This window comes from Drosophila navojoa, chromosome X (genome assembly GCF_054131105.1).
Source record: "Drosophila navojoa isolate 15081-1374.11 chromosome X, UAZ_NAV_1.0, whole genome shotgun sequence".
NCBI lineage: Eukaryota > Metazoa > Arthropoda > Insecta > Diptera > Drosophilidae > Drosophila > Drosophila navojoa.
The window spans coordinates 12,946,170-12,964,022 of record NC_142895.1 but is presented as its reverse complement, the minus strand read 5'-3'; the positions used below and the strand labels follow the sequence as shown (position 1 = coordinate 12,964,022).

At 47.3% G+C, this 17,853-nt stretch overlaps 5 protein-coding genes across 5 annotated transcripts; 1 reads left to right on the top strand and 4 right to left on the bottom strand.

The window, feature by feature from the left end:
• The first annotated feature begins 459 nt into the window (after positions 1-459).
• fs(1)M3 (female sterile (1) M3) lies at positions 460-7,035 on the top strand. The gene is made up of 8 exons (XM_030389823.2): positions 460-704; positions 776-1,302; positions 1,362-1,494; positions 1,555-2,056; positions 2,116-2,502; positions 2,569-3,030; positions 3,381-3,643; positions 3,719-7,035. Exons 1-8 carry the CDS (start codon positions 639-641, stop codon positions 6,908-6,910), a joined length of 5,532 nt encoding a protein of 1,843 aa, XP_030245683.1. The 5' UTR covers positions 460-638; the 3' UTR covers positions 6,911-7,035.
• A 524-nt stretch (positions 7,036-7,559) lies between these two features.
• LOC115564945 (uncharacterized) lies at positions 7,560-9,947 on the bottom strand. Its single transcript, XM_089263156.1, has 3 exons — positions 9,711-9,947; positions 8,336-8,516; positions 7,560-8,260 (listed from the first exon to the last, which is right to left on the bottom strand). Exons 1-3 carry the CDS (start codon positions 9,784-9,786, stop codon positions 7,681-7,683), a joined length of 837 nt encoding a protein of 278 aa, XP_089119282.1. The 5' UTR covers positions 9,787-9,947; the 3' UTR covers positions 7,560-7,680.
• A 1,175-nt stretch (positions 9,948-11,122) lies between these two features.
• On the bottom strand, positions 11,123-12,743 carry LOC115564946 (protein C activator). The gene is made up of 3 exons (XM_089264745.1): positions 12,372-12,743; positions 11,389-12,296; positions 11,123-11,322 (listed from the first exon to the last, which is right to left on the bottom strand). Exons 1-2 carry the CDS (start codon positions 12,653-12,655, stop codon positions 11,492-11,494), a joined length of 1,089 nt encoding a protein of 362 aa, XP_089120871.1. The 5' UTR covers positions 12,656-12,743; the 3' UTR covers positions 11,123-11,322; positions 11,389-11,491.
• Positions 12,744-12,918: 175 nt separating this feature from the next.
• Positions 12,919-14,751, bottom strand: LOC115564943 (trypsin-1). The gene is made up of 3 exons (XM_030389826.2): positions 14,562-14,751; positions 14,282-14,495; positions 12,919-13,795 (listed from the first exon to the last, which is right to left on the bottom strand). Exons 1-3 carry the CDS (start codon positions 14,626-14,628, stop codon positions 13,021-13,023), a joined length of 1,056 nt encoding a protein of 351 aa, XP_030245686.1. The 5' UTR covers positions 14,629-14,751; the 3' UTR covers positions 12,919-13,020.
• A 1,086-nt stretch (positions 14,752-15,837) lies between these two features.
• LOC115564944 (uncharacterized) lies at positions 15,838-17,728 on the bottom strand. The gene is made up of 5 exons (XM_030389827.2): positions 17,271-17,728; positions 16,967-17,212; positions 16,763-16,901; positions 16,509-16,701; positions 15,838-16,443 (listed from the first exon to the last, which is right to left on the bottom strand). The coding sequence occupies exons 1-5, from the start codon at positions 17,433-17,435 to the stop codon at positions 16,143-16,145; spliced, it is 1,044 nt and encodes a 347-aa protein (XP_030245687.1). The 5' UTR covers positions 17,436-17,728; the 3' UTR covers positions 15,838-16,142.
• Between the last annotated feature and the right edge of the window lie 125 nt (positions 17,729-17,853).

The following is a 17,853-nucleotide window of genomic DNA, read 5'->3' as shown; positions in this document are numbered from 1 at the left end:
CAATGTACATATATGTAAATAACATAACTTAGTTATTTTTATTTTTATTTTCAACTGTCATATAGAATATTAAGTGCAGCATACGTTTAGGCTGCACTAATTGTTTATATATGTATATCATAATATAATAATAATAATAATTTAATAATAATTTCTAATATAACACTATTTTTCTGTAAAAAAAATGGTGCCTAATCTCCGTTTCACATTTGCATTGCAATGTTTCAAGTACATTGTACCAGTGTGCAGCCTGGAAGAAACACAGCTGAGTTTGTCTCGCTTCCACTTACAATTTTTCGGTCTTTTCGTTTTCTCCTTTGCGCTCTGCTTGTACTTACACTCATTTTTCAAGAAGTTAACCGTTACAAGGCGTGTGACACATTGCATGTACGTCTGCATTTGATGTTCACACACAGCGCTAACTATGTATGTATGTATGTATATATGTATGTGTGTCAATATGCAGCGTAGTCAATCGTCTCTTCCTCTCTGAGTGCTTTCGCGCCCTTTGCATTCAAGAATAAAGCCGTTACATTGGAAGAGCACAAGACGTGTGAATTTTTGCGACGCGTGCGCAGAAAATTTGATGTTAGTTTAATTGGAGATCGTAACCTATTAGGATCTCCGTCAGTCCCCGTATGTGCGTGTATTTGTTATTCATGGACTTGCGTATTATATTGCTATGTGTATTCAATTTTATAACGGTAAGTAGAATAATATATGAATACAAATTTGTCCACTCTGGCAGCTGTCCTCCTCTAACCAACACACCCAGATTCATGGAGAGGCGCCCATTGACAGCAGATCTGGAAGTCCAGCGAAGCTGCTGCCCAGCGTCTGCCGCAAAGATGCTAACGGCACCAGTTTAAGCGTAGAGATTCGTCTGCCCTTCATGGACATGGAGCTGCGCCACGAACGGCATTTGCTTGTGCTGCGGGCGCCACAGTTGCTGCTGGTGCTCCATGGCCACGAGCTGTTCCAGCTGCAGCTGTTCGGCAAAGAAAAACGCCTAGTGCGCCTGGGCGAGCTGGCGGGCCGTGTGCGCCTCCAGTTGGCCACAGCCGCCGCTGTCGTCCTCTGGCGAGAGTATCTGTTGCTGGCCGTGGCGTTGGACGAGTCGGTGGAGTTCTATCAGATGCCCCAGCAGGCAATGCTGGATGCCCGGCAGCTGCGATTCGAGCCCATTCAGGAGTTTGCTCTGGCTGGCAGCAGCCTGCAACAGCTTCATTTGCTGCAGCCAAATGCAGACCAGGTGCTGCTGCTGCTGACCTTCAATGTGACCCACAGTCAGGCCAGATGCAGGTGAGATATGCACCAGGCTGCCAAATGTCTACCCCATATTCTCACTCAAACTTTCACAGAACCTACGAATGGCTGGAGTCCTATTTCAATCCCGTGGAGGAGCTCAGTTTGCCAACCATCAAGGCTTTTCAGGTGGTGGGCCATCAGCCCCATTACATAATCACCGGGCGATCGCTGCGAGGACAAGCTAGAGTAAGACAGCGATATACCGTTACGCGACACATGCTTAACTCTCTCCATCTTGCTCCACAGCTTGTGCTGTCCGTCTATGAACTGGTGACGCCCACGCTGCGCCTGGTGCGCCGGCAGAGCCTCACGGTGCAGGCGCGGCACGTGCTAGCCGTACGTTTTCGTGGCCGCAACCTGATCTTCGCCTGTCCCAGCATCACCAGTAGCAGCGGTGGCTCATGCATCCTCTTTCGCATGGTCGATGGCAACTTTGTGGTGTATCGGAAGCATGTGCTGCGTCAGCTGCAATTCAGTCACTTGGCCGCCTCGGAGCAGGGCCAGCTGCTGGTGGGAGCACGTGCCAATGGCGAGATGCTGGTGTTCAACAGCCAGCGCCTCGATTGCTACAGCGGCTTTGGGGCCGATGGCCAACCGAATGGCGTCTACACGCATCGCAATCCACAGAACGAAAGCTTTGTACTCCTAACATATCAAAATAGTCCAAGCGCCACCATGCTGCGGGTGGTACAACTGGGCGGTGCCAATGAGCCAGCCAGCCTGGCTGCCAGTCTGGAAGGGAACGATGGTAAACTGCAATCTTGACAGGATTGAGTCTCAGTAATATTTTCATATACCCTTCCGCAGATCTGAGCAGTGTGCAGCAGCATCGGCACGAATTCGAGGAGGCAATCCATGGACTACGCAGTCGGCTGCTGCGTCGCAAGCAACAAGTGGACGCATTGCGTCAGCTGATCCAATCCCTGAACCAGCATGACCCGAAGCTCAACCAGTCGCAGCCACTGCGCGTTCAGAGCGGCTCCCGTATTGAGCTGGTGCAGCTGCATGGCAATCATCTGGCCAGCCCCGTGCGACTGCAGCAGCGAGTGGTGCAGCTGCGTCAGCAATATGCCCGCAGGCGCAACAGGCGTTCCTTTGGTGTGGGCAATGCATCCAACGCAGGTGCACTGGACACGCTCAAGGCGAAGCGTTTGCATGTCCAGAATTTGATCTACCATGGTGAACTGCTGCCAGGTGAGGCAGAGACGTGGCTCCCACTGAATCAAAACTTCTTACAGTATTCTCTCGTTTTATTGCCAGGTTACTCTGTGGAGTCCGCCGAACCACCAGCCATACTAACCATCAAGGGACAGCTGCTCACCAAGCAGCTCCACACACAGAAGCTGCTGATTCCGCCCAGCGACAAGCAGCAGCCCGAGCGCATGCCGGCTAACCACATGGTGGTGCGCCATCTCCAAGTGGAGCGCATCAACAACATCTCCTGGTTCGACTTTTACGATTCGCTCTTCCTGAAGTCGCGCGACAGCGAGATCCAGGGACGTCTCGTCTTCCAGTTGCGCGCTCGCGTTGTCAATCTGCAGACACCGCTGTTGAATGGACTGGTGGTGCAGCGGCTCTTCAACTTGCGGCAGCCCCAGGTGGTGGACTCCAATATATTCATGTCCGCCTTCCATGCACCCAAGCTGGACGCCAATCTAGTCAACGGCCTCAACTTTGCAAAGGATATTGTGTTTCGCGGCGACAGGGATTCCCTTATTAAAAGTGAGTAAGGCCCAAGGAGTTGATCCGGCAAGGCTCGAAATCTAAATATCAATCCAACACAAAAATAGTGACATCTTGATGGCGTCACAATTTTTGCCATAGATTTCACTGAATCGGAAACCAAACATTGAATTTTGATCTGAGTCGAGGATGGCCTAAACATATGTATGTACATATATGATTTTCAAGCCCCACTCGATGTTGGATATTTCATATGACATTTCACGATAAACGATATGAAATGAAATACATTCAGTAACAAATTCGACAACATTTTGTGAATAGAAAAATACCAAATAATAAAATTATGGACGGCTGGGCTGCATTCATATATTTATTGATCCTTGCAGCGCCCGTTCGCATCTACCAGATGAGCGTCTCGGGTGATATACTCGTGGCGAACATGACCAAATGGCCCCGTCAAATGGCCGCCGAGGGCGCACATCAGTCGTCCAATCTGCAGCAGTATTACACGGGCCGGATCACCCTGAATGGCTCTCTCACGGTGAACAATTTGCAGGCTGATACGAATGTGACGCGAATCCATCTATTGGGACAATCCCTGCGTGCAGAGGACTTGCACGCGGACTATCTAATGCGCGATAAAGCTCAGGTAAGTCGGATAAAAGAGTTCAGATCAGGTCTATTTTATCCCTGTCCTAATCCTCCTTCACCTTTCTTTTCGTAGCACCTGAAGAAACTGGTCTTTGGCAATGCCAAGGTGACAACAGTCGCCCTGAGCACCCAGCATATCAATGGACATCCAACGGCTGAGCATCTGCTCAGCGTCGCTGAAAATGATCGCGTGGCACGAGCCTCGAGGAAGCCGCTGCACGTGATCTTCATGAATGCCCGCATTGAGGGCAATGTCTACTGTGGCAACTACAGCAGCCGGCTGGCTCAGCTGGCCAACGACGCAGTGCGTCAGGGCGAGACGGCCAGCATAACGGGCACCAAGCTATTCGAAGCACCATTGCGGGTGGATGAGCTCACAAGCCAAGTGCTGAATGGTGTGCCCGTCTCCGAGCTGGTGCTGAAGGGCCAGCTCGAACAGAACTTCACCAGCCTCAAGTACTTTCCCCGGATTGTGGTCAAGATTCTGGTCGACGTTGGAGGTGATTTGAATGTCCAGCGCCTGAATCATATGAAACTGTCGCAGCTGCTGCAGCCGGCTTACAGTCTGCAGCGTCTTGAGCTGCCGGAGAAGCCCACATTGCAGAGCCTGATCTTTCAGCGGCTCAATGGCCTGGCCTTTGACGAGCTGCTGGGCAAGATGAGTGTGCCCAACGAGCAGCAGGATCGAGTACCACAGCCGCCACTCCTGCTGCACAAACAGCTCATCATCGAGGGCAACGTGCGCTTCGACCGGCCGCTGCAGCTGCAGACCCTCAATGGCATCCACTGGGACGAGTATGTCAGTCGCTTGGTCAGCGCGAATGCCAACAGCGTGATCTCCGGCCAGAAGTGCTTCCAGGCGCCGGTGCTGATTACGGATGCCCTGCAAGCGCCCAGCGTGAATGGCCTCGATCTGTCCGCTCTGCTAGAGGACACGCTGCTGCGCACGACGCCCCAGTCGATTGGCGGCGTCTACACCTTCGATCGGCTGACGGCCAGCAATGTGGACGTGGGACAGGTGAATGGTGTGCCAGCGGGCAGCTTTCTGGACCTGCGGCAGGAGACGTTGCATCTGCAGGGCGATCTTCACGTCACCCAGCTGCACATCCATGGCAGCCTCAGCTGTGCGCTGGCCAATGATCCGCAGCTGTCACAGCTGGAACAGCTGCTGGCGGCGCTACAGCAGCGCAGCTGGCCTCGCCTAATGGTGCTGGGCGATGCCCTGTGGCCTGGAGAGGCTGCCTCCAATCCGCAACTGGACTATCTGCGTCAGCATGCGGTGCGTCGCCGTGGCAAGCAAATCATCTCCGGACACGTCGTCCTACAGCAGCCCCACCTGGTCCAGCTGCAGACCAGCCAAAGCTTTCCTCGCCAGCTCAATCTCAGCCACATCGCTGAGGATGCGCTCCTGCGCCACGCGCCGAGCACCCAGGTGGTGAAGGCACCACAGACACTGCTTCAAGCTGTGCGCGCACGCTCCATCAATCTGCTGAACGATGGCCAGTTCGAGCTGCTGAACCACATCGATCTGCTCCGGCTGAATGCCTCGCTCTATCGTCGCTCCAGCGGACTGCCCATCGCAGCCCAGCTTCACTTCCAACTGCCGCCGGACATTGGGGAGCTCCGAGTCCAGGGCCAGCTCAATGGCCGCCAAGTGGCCAGCATCTTCGAGCAATCAGCAGACGCTGTCTGGCCACCCGTGCGCATGGAACATCTGGAGCTGCAGCAGCATCTGCAGCTGGACGAGATTAATGGCATGAGTCTGGAGTATCTGTTGGAGCACCGCGTGCCACTGCATGGCGCCTCCTTGGAGCTCTTTGGCACACTTCAGTTCGAGCAGCTGGTGCTTGGCGAGCGCTGCCTGCTGCGCACCATCAATGGGATTCCCCTGCAGAATGTCGTCTACCGGCACAGCCAGCGGCCGCAGGTGATTAGCGGGCCGAAGACCTTCGCCCGCGGCATTCGCTTCGAGGGTCCCGCCCACATAATGCGCCTCAATGGGCGCGACCTCAGCGAGAGCTACCAGCAGAGCATCTACACGGATCGCGATTATAGCATCGATAGCTTGGTCCTAGATGACGTGCGCTTCGAGGGCGGCCTGATTGTGGACACCTCGATAGGTGAATCGCGCGAGGCTCGACTGGAGACGCAGCCACAGAACGTGGCACGCCAGCAGCTGCGCCAGCGTCTGCTCCAGCTTGAGCAGCAGCTGCAACAGCAGCGCGCCAATCACAGCCAGCGTCTGCTCTATCTGGACTACGAGCAGCAGCCGCTGGAGTGGACTTGGAGTGAGCCGGCAGCGGATGAGCCGCTCGAGCTGGCGGTGGCGCCACAATCGCCACAGCCGACTGGCATCTGTCAGCTGCAGCAGCTGCGGGCCAAGTTCTCCAGGAGGCAGCAGCGTGTCCACTTGAGCAACGTCAGCCTGGCCAGCCGCATGCTGCGCGCCAGCTCCGAGCGGGCTGCCATACGGGTGAAGGCGCAGAACTATTGCCAGCTGGAGCAGCAGTTCCGTGCACGCGTGCACATCAGTTGCCGTGGCCACGCCCACACGCTGGGCCTGCGCCAGCATGTGGAGCAACTGCAGCTGCACGATGAGCACGAGTACAGCCTGCTGCTGATCAGCAGCCCGGATGAGGTGCGTGTGCTGCACGTGAATCACACAAATTGCAGCCTCAGCGATTGGCAATCGGTGCAGCCCGCCGCCGCTGGGCGGCTAATGAAGCTAATCCAGCTGGAGGATCAGGCGAATGGCAGCATCTCAACTCTGCTGCTGACGAACGGACTGCAGCAAGTGGAGCATCTGCCGGTGCTGGCAGTGCATCGCCTGGACGCAGAGAGCCAGCGCTTCGAGCTGCTGCAGCACATCGAGGGCGACTACGATCTGGCCGAGCTGCAGGCCGAGCAGCTGCTGCTCAGCTGCCACAGCTGTCGCCACATCTCCATTTACAGCTACAATCCGAGGGCGCAGCTCTTTCTGCCGTTCCAGCAGCTGCACTTGGCCGCACGCATCCAGCAGCTGCTGCCCTTCGCCGTCGCCCAGGAGCGCCACCTGCTGGTGCTGACGCTGCCCGGCTCCAAGCACTTCCAGCTCTTCAGCTACGCCCACATCGAGGGCTGGCAGCAACGCACCTACGGCCACATGGGCGACCTCCAATGGTCCTGGCCACTGATACGCTCCGGCCAGCAGCTAACCACCTCCACCTCGGTGCTGCTGCTCTGCGGCCAACGCATGTGCAGCCTGGTCAAGGCGCTACTCGATTAGCAGCGATCTCATATATGAGCTATTAGGCGCATTCCATTTGTTTCAAATTGATTGTTAATTGTTGCTACAATTGATATTAGGCAGTTTATTAGTGTATTATCTGTTCGATTGTATAAGTCATTGTTCTGTTGCCGTAGCGGGAATACCCCTTATGCATGCTACAAATGAGCTAAATTCGTCAGGTTAAGTGTCATTATATGTATGTTAAAATATATACATATATACATATATTTAGTTAATGTTTCGAGTGTTATGCAATTTCAGTTTACTTTCTAGTGGAGTAGACCTGATAAGTATATATTTATATATTGCGGGACTACCTCTTATACATAGTACTTGTCTATTTGAACTCGTGTAAAATTATTGTTAAATCTCTAAATATATCTATGTATGCATCTGTTGTGTTATCAGCTAAATTTAGAATAAAAAGTAAATTTAAAGAATATCCCTAATGAATATATAAAAAAAAAAATTAAAAAAAAAGAAAAGATTTACATATATTATTAAAATATTATATATATAGAATATTCTACTTGGAAACCAATTCATAAAATATTTAAAATAAAATAAAAAAAAAAAAATGTATATATTCAAGAAATATTTTACATAAAATTCTAATAAAGTAATTATAAAAATATTTTAAAAAAAAAATCATATTAATTTTGTTTATTCTATGGCCTACCCCTAATAGCAATTATCACATTTTCCTACAAGTTTTCGCTTTAAGACTTCACATATTTGTATATGGCATTTCCACCGTACAGTAGAGCCTAGCCGTTGAGGCCCTTGCAGCTGCACTTGATCACATAGAGCGTGAAGGCCAACAGACCCAGAATGCCCCAGATGGAGCTGTTCTGGTTGGAGCCGTCGCCGATCTGTGACCGTATCCAGTCGACGTGGCTGGCGACATCGACAAAGACGGACGACTGGCTGCGCAGGCCGAGCAGCTGATTGGCCGTGGTCAGTGGAGCGCCTGCATCCAGCTCATAGGCCTGCTCGTCGTACTTCACGCAGAGCTGTTGGCCGCACGGCGAGCGCTTCACGTACAGCCGCAGCAGCTCGTGCACCTCGTGGCCATCCTCGCCAGCCAAGCCCCAGCTGCTGATGAGCCACGGCTCGGATGTGCCCTCCAGCTGGGCGCTGTCCGCGGACAGGGCAATCGGGTGAATGCGCGTGAGATGCGCCGCAACATCCTGCTCGAGCATGAGTATGGCCAGGGACAGCTGCTTGGGCGGCTTGTGCACGTGAGTCACGCCCAGCACCTGGCCATGAGCCGTGGGCGAAAAGCGCTGAGTGCTGCCCAGCACGACGCGCAGCTCCGCTGGATGATAGAATCTCATGTTGTCCTGGCTGCAAAAACAAAACAAAAAAGTGCAATTTGGCAATTAGTCCGACTCCAATGCACAGCAGCAGCTGGACACCTACTCATAGACGCACTGCGCCACAGTGAGCACCACGGAGGGAGCCACCAGTGCACCCGAGCAGATGTGACCCTTGCCAAAGTAGTCCAGCTCCTGGTCGAGCAGCCGTATCGAGGCCTGATACGGTGCCACGGATGCGGTCGAGCCGATGCGCCGCTTCTTAGCCACCTCCGAGTGCGTGTAGGCTGAAAGTGGGAAACAAGGAAACGTAAAGGTTAGCAGGGAACCTCAAAGATTGAATAGACGTTAGGGCTTCTGCTTAGCAACTCATATAACCCTAATCTCTCTCACATACTTTCAACCGAACCAAACTCAGCCGTAAGTCATAATCCGTAAGCCGAACAACCAAGATATTTCCCAGCAATTCATAAATCTTGCCCATCATCAATCAATTTGTTCAGCTCAAGTAAAGGTGAAAGTAAAGTTGCCCCATTGATTATCGTAAACTTTCGGAATTGGCCTTGGCAACAGGTGAAATGCATTTTATATGGTGTGATCCAAGGCGTTGGGCTTATCGATACCAATGCGAACGACTCAGGCGCATTCCCCCATCAGCTGATCGTTTGTTTACCAAAGTTTTGTTGTTGCTCTACCCATTTAGTTTGGGTTCTTGGTATTATTGCACGGTACTAAAAATTTTTGACGCGCGTGCCTATCAATAGTTACGCCGGAAACTACGAAATGGCTATTTGTAGTTTGGCCTTCGAATCACCCACAGTCAAAACAGCTGAGCATAGCTATAAGACTTGACGTAGTGACTGCTCACTGCTCTATAATATCCAATATCAATATTATCTATACATAATTCGGAGAAATTTCTGCGGACTACAATCCATTTTAATTAATATTTTCGTGTGTTTTATCTAGAAATATGCCATAGATAAAATATATATATATACATATAATTCTTTAAATTAAAAGAAAATTCTTAAAATAAAATTCCATTTATATTGAGATTTCTAGAAAACATATTTTGACTAAGGTCAGAGTCTATCGAATATGCATGAATATAATAAAAAGTAAAATGTTAATTTACATACATTCTATATAGTGATAAGAGCATACCACCGTGGAAATATTTGAAGCCCGATTATATTTCAGATTCCGTAACACCTATACACGATTGATTTGCTCATGCATTACATATTTATGTATATTATATTATATGTGTATATATATACTATATATTATCTGGAAATCTTCAATCCCAACCTTTCATAGAATTTTTCTATAATTTTTGACCTACGAAGAAATTTCTCTACTTCACATATTAGAAAATTCTAATTTGAATTTAATCATTTAGAAAAATCGGTTATATAACCTCAAAAAAAGTTATGCCAAAGCTAGTATTAACAAATCCATTATGGTATTCGACTTACTTGTTTGCATTTCGGCGCATAGAAATGCAAAAATCATTATTTTGAGAATCCTCTTGATCTGATCGTTGAGTTGCATCGTTCGGAATTATTTGAGCTCGGAGCTAGGATTATTATTATTAGAATGGATCGCCAGACACGCAACACTAGGCGGGGCAATGCTCGTGAGGCTTTCGGCCAGATAGTGCGCACCTTTAGAGAGAGCCGAACGCTGAATGAAATAGTTCAATTCTAAATCGCACGAAATCAAATTCGCAAACGCTTTTCCCCCAGATAATTCAATTTTTGATTTGATTTCGGTCTATGTTTATTTCAATACACTTCCAAAAGGGCATTTTTGACTTTTCTTGCAGTATGTGACGCATATGTAAACGAGGGCCTCATCTAGATCTGTCTCTAAGAAAATATCATAATAGGCACGAGGGAATCAATATCTCTTTCTATCTCTCTCTTATCTTCGATTAGCTTTATCTTTCTCCATCGCTTTCTAATTTTTTTTATCTCACTCTCTCTCTCTCTGTACATTTCTCTCTCTCTCTCCCTCTCTCTCTCTCTCTCTCTCTCTCTCTCTCTCTCTCTCTCTCTCTCTCTTGCTTTCACTTTCTCAGCCTATCTTCTCTCTCTCTCTCTCTGTCGTGTTTCTAAAAATCGGGAAGAGTATTTTTACTTCCTTATATTGAGGTTGATCTTTCCTTCTGTTTTTTATTTTTGTTTATATGTTATATGTACTGATAAAGGTACAACATGCCATAAAAAACATTCACACACACACACACACACACACAATAATAATAATCGCAATTGATAAGACCTCAGATTATTTATTATTTTCTTCATTTTTGTTTTCTTCGTTTTCTTACTTTGTTTATTTCGTTTTTTATTTATATTTAAATTGCGAGCAGTGCACTTGAAGTTGGCAACATGGATATACCCTGGACTTATGTGGAAGACGGACTGAGTATCAATCCATCTAGGGATAAATGTCACGTCCACTTCTATAAGCAGCACTGCTTTTGTTTCAAATAACATACGTTTAACATATAGTTGGCATGCACTTTTGATAACATGCCATTAACATAATATATATATACACTTAACATGCACTTAACATAATTCCATCATTTAGTTGTGTAAATGTCTTGACAGCACATGCTCTGATCTGTTAACTCCCTATGGTAATATCACAATAGAGCTCTCCCATAAAATGCCAGCTAATCACATCCAATACGTTTGTTTCGTAAGATAGGGTAATTGATAGACGTTTACATGGCTAAATTGCAGTCGACAAGCGATTGACGATCGCCGATAAGCCTTAGGAATTGCCCAACAGGCAGCTAGAGCCGCACTGGCCGATAGATTATGACTAGGAAATACCCTGTACACTTATTTGTTGGATAGTTGCAAGATCCCATATGTAGTTTGTCACTCAAAATTTTTATTTAAATCAAAAATGAATCATAAAACACAGATTTGCCAATTGTAATACCAAAATGGAATTTTGAGCGATTTGCAAATGGGTTATTCAAAAGATCAAGAAAAAAAAAAGAACAGTTCAAACGATTATCGTCGCCTCACATAGATGGAACTCTGGTAATTGTTTTTGTTTCGTCGTACACTGCTAGGGAAGATACAGAATATGATGAGTTCCCCACTTCAGTGGGCGTCAACGATTTGTACTCACTCAGTGTAATCAACCACAAGGTCCTAAAAGTAGGCTACTCATGGCATTCAATCAATTCTCGTGTCAGTGGAAACGGTTGTATTATGCCCATAACTGTGGATCGTTAGAGGCGGAATAGGCTCCACACGAATATGACATATAAATAGAATTTAAGTGGATTGAAGGTGTGGACGACCCCTGACGCCTTGGTGGAGTCAATGGCATCGGTTAGGTCTTTAGAATCAACACCACCGTCAAATTCATCATCATCCCCATCCCTATCGGCGTCCGCTTCCATATCATCTTCAGCATCCGATTCCGGGTCGGCTTCCGCATCCGAGTCGGCCGACTGTCGTTGCTCCCGTATATCGTAACGCTGCACAAACTCGTCTATCCAGGATTTGTAGTGCCCCACGCTGGTGTAGATGCCCGACTGTTTGGGCATGTCGCAGCGCATGTCCCCCGTGCTGATACCAACCAGCTGCCCCTCGCAGAGCAACGGCCCCCCATCATCGGGGATGCAGGCCGCCAGCTGGGTGTCGTTCGCATTTTCCGCACAGATCATGCCCGGCAGCAGGTCGACCTGCTGGCAGGCCGGCCGCTCGCTTAGCGTCACATTTAGGTTGACCAAATGGCCGAGAGAGTATTCCATTTGATTGTTGGTCCAGGCGGAGATCTGGCAATGGGCTGGCGGCTGATGCGTGTCCGTGGTCATCTGAACGGGCTGTATAAAGGGCGGCACTGTGCCGTTGAGGTGTACCAATGCGATATCCTTGTCGTAGCTCTCCATGTCCAGCATCGTCACCAGCACCGCCACCTCTTGCAGTCTAAAGAACAACGGCTTATCGTTGTCCGTCGTCAGCTGCTTCTTGCCCAGCACAACGACGAAATTCGACTTGTCCAGGAAAGTGCCATTCGAGCTCGTTCGACTGAAAAAAACACACACACACATACAATTAGAGCTTCAGCTATTGCCTTAAGGGGGGGAAATGTCAACCACATACTCCACGAAACAATGCGCAGCAGTTAGCACCACAGTGTGGCTAATGACCGAGCCACCGCATACGTGGCCAGCGCCATAATAAGAGTCATTCGCTGGCTTCCGTCGCAGAGAGACAAAGTGATTGTTGCTCAGTGGCTTTTCCCCCTGCCACTTGAGAGCCTGGTTCGCGTTGCTCTCCTCCGTCTGCCCCGACTCGGTCACGCCGAGTGAGCTGCACAGCACGATGAGAAATAATCCTAGCGCATTCATCTTACCTTCCCAGCGTATGTTCAAGATGGAATTCATATTTTTTAGCACCGAAAAAAAATATATTTATTTTTTTACTTATAATAAATTGAACACAATAGTTTGACTGACTATATGAGACTGAATGTTCTCGTAGAGGTCCGTACGCAGGAAAATTCATGACGAGCGAAAAGCCAACTAGATTAGAAACTTTTTCAAAGGCAACTAGATGTTGGGAGTGCTCCGGTGAAGACTGCTCGACTGGGAGATTCTACGAACCCAGAGAGAATCTGATATTTCATTCATTTATATAGAGAATAATATTTGTTTATTATTATTTATTTGATATACAAATTCTGAATTGCAGCTCTACGTAGGGCTCAGCCGGCCACTGATAGAGTTCCTCTTACAGACTAGACTTACGACTAGGACACGTGGCATAGGCCGAGCAGCACAGGCACTGCAATGCTCAAGCCAAATGAAAATGTAATCATACCGACGCCATCGCCATCTCCCTCTCCACTTCCCTCTCCGCTGCCCTCTCCGCTTCCCTCTCCGCTTCCCTCTCCGCTGCCCTCTCCGCTTCCCTCTCCGCTGCCCTCTCCGCTTCCCTCTCCACTTCCCCCTCCAGAGATTTGCTCAATTATCCAGTCGTAGTAGTAAGAGACATCGGTGTAAACACCCGGAAACATGGGCTGGGCACAGCCAATGCCCCAGGAGACAATGCCCGCCAGCTGGCTTTGACAGACGAGGGGTCCGCCGGAGTCACCGTTGCAGGCATCTCGCTCGCCTTCCATGTAGCCGGCACAGATCATACCGGGCAATATGAATTGACCCAGGCCGCTGTCGTTGATGCACTGCGTCTCACTGATAATGGGCACATCGACGGTCATGAGTAAGTCGGGACTGTAGCCCTCCTCGGTGTAGCCCCACCCTGTGACCTGGCAAACGATACCGCTCGGCACCGTTAGAGCAGTCAGTCCAATGGGCCGTATCGTGGGATGGTATGCCGGCACTGACCCACTTAGAAACAGCAGTGCGATGTCCTTGTCGTAGTTCGACAAATCAAATTTTTCCAGCTGGAACACCAGCTGCTCAATGTCAAAGGTCAAGGTGTTGGCCTTCTCGAAGCGATCCAAATTGCCCATGACCACAATTATGTCCTCTTTGGGCAGAAAGGTGCCATCGTAGATTTCCTGGCTGGAATGGGAAGAAGTAATGGAATATGAGTATCAGGATAACAGTAAGAGATTAGGGTAAGTCAATACAAAGATCGGATAGAGCAATCTGTATGTAGTATCGGGATATATGATGGCGAAATAGATCTCAATGGGAATTAAGAATGTCGATAGATTAGATCAGATCGGGTCTAGTCTCTGAGATGTGCGAAGCAAATAGGAAAGTCTGATCAGCTCTAATCCTAGGGTAAGTCAATACAACGATCGGATAGAACAATCTGAATGTAGGTGATTACGCACAAATTGCTTGATTGTTTTGCGTGGCTCTATGACGTATATCTATCTGATGCCGATCAGTTAGCAGCTATCAGGTGTATAGCTTCAGCTGGACAAACCGGATTGGTAGCAGGCTGTCCCTCCTCGAGCTTCAGCTACTATACGTATATTGCGTAATGATGAGGTATTTCGACTGGGGATCGGCTGTGGTGAAATCCTTGCTTGTACTTACTCCACGAAGCAATGGGCGGCGCTGAGGACCACATTGGGCTTGATCAGGGAGCCGCCGCAAATGTGGCCGGTGCCAAAGAAGTAGCCGTCGTTGAGGCGACGTCGCAGGCTGGCCTGGTGCCTGGTGGCCTCCATGGTGGCCTCGGTGCCATTGATAATCCGGCCCGGATCCACATTGAACCTGGGACGCATCAGCGGTGGGCTCAGTCGGCCGCCTAAACACGCGCAAGAGAAATGAAATTGAGCAATGAAGTTTGAACGTAATACGGATCAGAACATACCATCCGCTGTCAGATAGATGCTAGAGAGGATTGTTAACGGGATCAGCAAAAGTCGTTTGGCAGCCATTGGGAGTCTTCGTATTTGCGGCACAAGCTGACAACGTCAACTAACTGCGCGGACAATCATGGCTAAAGGCACTGGGCCATCCATCGATCGCTAGTCACTCGGTATCGTCGCAATTAAATCTGGCGATGCATGCGCGACATAATCTAATCAGAGCAGAGCGAGCATGAACCGGGCCATGGCTAAGGGGTGTGATAGACTGTCTTGATAAACTCTTTGCAATTGTACACTCTCAAAATTATTGAATGGTTTTGCCCAAATGAACTGCCCTATCAATAGGTTTAACACGAAATCAATGAAGATTTATAGATCCAAGCGAGTGGCCTTTTTGCAGCCAAATGAAGATAACGCCAAGAGAATGTTTCTCAACTCTATCATGGTATGATATGACATGATATGATATGACATCATATGGCATGATTTGACACGATATATATGTACACACATACATATGTTCAGCTTCAGCTCATCAACTGATAGAGCGAGCTGAGGGCTTGGCCGATAATGAAGAATGTATATACTCTAAATTTTCGTTGAGTACCTCTTACTAGGGTATTAAGTAAACAATAGATCGCGTTTTTGATGGTTTCTAAAGTATCTGCCACTTGTCCTCGCTGGCAAAGTTCTAGGAAAAGGCAAGGCTATATTTAGTATTATTTCATAATATTTTCATTTAAATGAATACAGAATATCAATAAATAAATAAATAATTGTAAGAATAAAAATGCCTATGATTGATTGACGCACTTACCAACCGCGTGAGTGAGTAACCAGCAAAGCCAACAGCATAAATAGAAATACATATATAAAATAAACAATTTCATAGTGAAAACTAATGGATTGACCACTGAGGTTCCACTCAAGTGGAAGCTACTAAGTTGACATAAGATTAATATATTATATAGTAAAAAGACCACACTTTGGTGCTATGAAACTTTCAGTCCCAGGAAGAACTCGAATATTAAATTTAAATACATACATATATGCAAAAAAAAAAAAAATTTATATATATGTATATTATATGTAAAATTGATGTAAATAGCATTAGTTTTAGTTTCATTTAAAAAATATATTAATTATCAAAAATATATTTACAATCATTGTCTTGTCGTCAAGAGGAAATCGGGTAATATACATTATTTAAATTACCTAAATATTATGTATATATTAAAATGCACAAAATATAAAATATATCATCATTTAAATACAATAATTGTTACATAAGAATTATGTACACTATATAATACATATTACATTAAAAATGTTACATATTTAATATAATATAATTTACTAATTTAGATCAATAGATCATGAAATTTATATGCATATGCTCAGCTTCAGCTATGTGTATAAACGAACAATCAATATACAAAATTAACAAATTTGCAAACAATTAAAAATATTGCAGGGATCAGACATTGTTCTGTAGTTTGAAAAGAGTGAACGAGAGAGAGAGAGAGAGAGAGAGACAGAGCGATAGAGAGGGAGAGCTTTGAATACAGCCATCTTCATCGATTCTAAGTGATTTGATGTTGTTCAAGAATTTTCTTGGTTTGCTCCTCCGTGCGATTGATCAACTGCATTATTTCATCCAGCTCTGTTTTGGGCGCTTCGTCGTCTGAGCTTGTCTCCTCCTTGATTTCGGGCACCGTTGACTCAACCTCAGTCTTGACTGATTCGGCTTTGATCTGACCAAACATGGCATCCAATTCGGATTCCTGACTCTCACTGCTCTTGTATTGAAGCTGTGGTACACGACGACGCTGCAGCACCTTACGTTCCACATGTTGTTTGCCTGTTTCCATTGCCTTGCGCTTTCTGCAATCGACGGAGACATTGAATGCGTTGAACTTATAGCTTGAACTGCATTTGTTTTGGCTAACCTGTTGCGTGGACTTAAGCATTTGGCAGCCACGTTAGTGGAGCAGCCCGCTGACTCGCTTTTAATGGTGGATGTGGCCGTTGGTACATCATCCAGCTTTTGTTCGGCTGGCTCAAAGGCAGCCACAGCGGACAGCAACTGTTTATTCTGGGCGCTGAAAGCCTCCACGTCGAAGGGCTCCGTTGCCACAGTAGCTATATAACAGGGATAAGCATTTCTATAATCATTATCAAATGCGCTAAATTTGTGTCTTACTCCTCCAGTGGCGAGCACCATCCCGGCGATATTGCTGAACTTCTATATCCTTTTTCTTAACAATATCCAACAGGTAGTGCACATTTTTGCTTAGACTGGCGGCTGTATGCAGTGCATTCTTCAACATGTGACGATAGAACTGCAAGAGCAAGCGAACTCATATAATTTGATCAGGAATCTAACTAATCTATCTAGACTACGGACTGTTAGTAGGACACTGTCCGTGGACGTCAGGTGCCACTCCCATTTCAGAGGCGCCGGCGTGCCTTCAATGCGATACTTTAAACTGAGCACCGTGCGCCGCTCCAGCTGCTCGTCGTCCTGGTTCGTCTCCTGCTGCCCTTCCGCACCATTCTGTGAGGCTGCTCGAAATGTTGCCTCTGCTGGCTGGGCGCTGCTCAGGGCCGTGCGCACAGCCTCTGCTGGGAACTCAACGCGTTTGTTCAGTTGCTGTTGAAAGTGTTCGACACCGTTAGTAATTTGGTCATTGGCGCAGGCAGCAGCTCACCTTAATGCGCTTGAGGAACTCGGCCACCGGCAGGTCTTCGCTGTAGCTCAGCTCCTTGCGTTGATCGTGGCAACAGAACTGCAGAACCTGGTCTTCGTCAGCGGCACCACTTATCAGGCAGCTCATCAAGTGTACATCCCTTAACTTAATCATATTTATATACATATCGGAGGACAATACCTATGTAAATCGAAATTTGCAGAGCAAACAAATAAATAATGCAACAGAAACAGCTGATGGGCGACATTAGTGTGTCTTTCAGCTCGCGTTAATCGAGACTCGCGAACTGGAACTGGCACCAAATGTTAAATGAACGGAAATTTATCGATAACTCTGCAGTGGTGGAAAAAGCGCGGTTCCGATTTAAAATGCGATTTGAAAATTTTTCAAAGAATTTATTTACACACACACGTAATAGCCTCTGACAGTGATTTCGTTCACTTTATTTTTTCGTTTGTGGAGCGTAAATCAAACAACATTTTTGTAATATTTCATGTGATTTTGTTTTAATCATATAAAGTTTATATGTAATACATTTGTTTTTATAGTATTATCAAAAAATTGTGTACTTTCGTTATTTTTT

Excerpts from the sequence above, each read along its gene's own strand:
- LOC115564945 (XM_089263156.1), bottom strand. The coding sequence starts at position 9,786 with ATGCAACTCAACGATCAGATCAAGAGGATTCTCAAAATAATGATTTTT. Across the intron at positions 8,517-9,710 it reads ATGCGCCGAAATGCAAACAA|CCTACACGCACTCGGAGGTG; the intron begins GTAAGTCGAATA and ends TCCCACTTTCAG. Across the intron at positions 8,261-8,335 it reads GTGGCGCAGTGCGTCTATGA|CCAGGACAACATGAGATTCT; the intron begins GTAGGTGTCCAG and ends TTGTTTTTGCAG.
- LOC115564946 (XM_089264745.1), bottom strand. The coding sequence starts at position 12,655 with ATGAATTCCATCTTGAACATACGCTGGGAAGGTAAGATGAATGCGCTA. Across the intron at positions 12,297-12,371 it reads GCTGCGCATTGTTTCGTGGA|TCGAACGAGCTCGAATGGCA; the intron begins GTATGTGGTTGA and ends TGTTTTTTTCAG.
- LOC115564943 (XM_030389826.2), bottom strand. The coding sequence starts at position 14,628 with ATGGCTGCCAAACGACTTTTGCTGATCCCGTTAACAATCCTCTCTAGC. Across the intron at positions 14,496-14,561 it reads CATCTATCTGACAGCGGATG|GCGGCCGACTGAGCCCACCG; the intron begins GTATGTTCTGAT and ends GCGCGTGTTTAG. Across the intron at positions 13,796-14,281 it reads GCCGCCCATTGCTTCGTGGA|CCAGGAAATCTACGATGGCA; the intron begins GTAAGTACAAGC and ends TTCCCATTCCAG.
- LOC115564944 (XM_030389827.2), bottom strand. The coding sequence starts at position 17,435 with ATGTATATAAATATGATTAAGTTAAGGGATGTACACTTGATGAGCTGC. Across the intron at positions 17,213-17,270 it reads AGTTCCTCAAGCGCATTAAG|CAACTGAACAAACGCGTTGA; the intron begins GTGAGCTGCTGC and ends CACTTTCAACAG. Across the intron at positions 16,702-16,762 it reads TGGTGCTCGCCACTGGAGGA|CTACTGTGGCAACGGAGCCC; the intron begins GTAAGACACAAA and ends CCTGTTATATAG.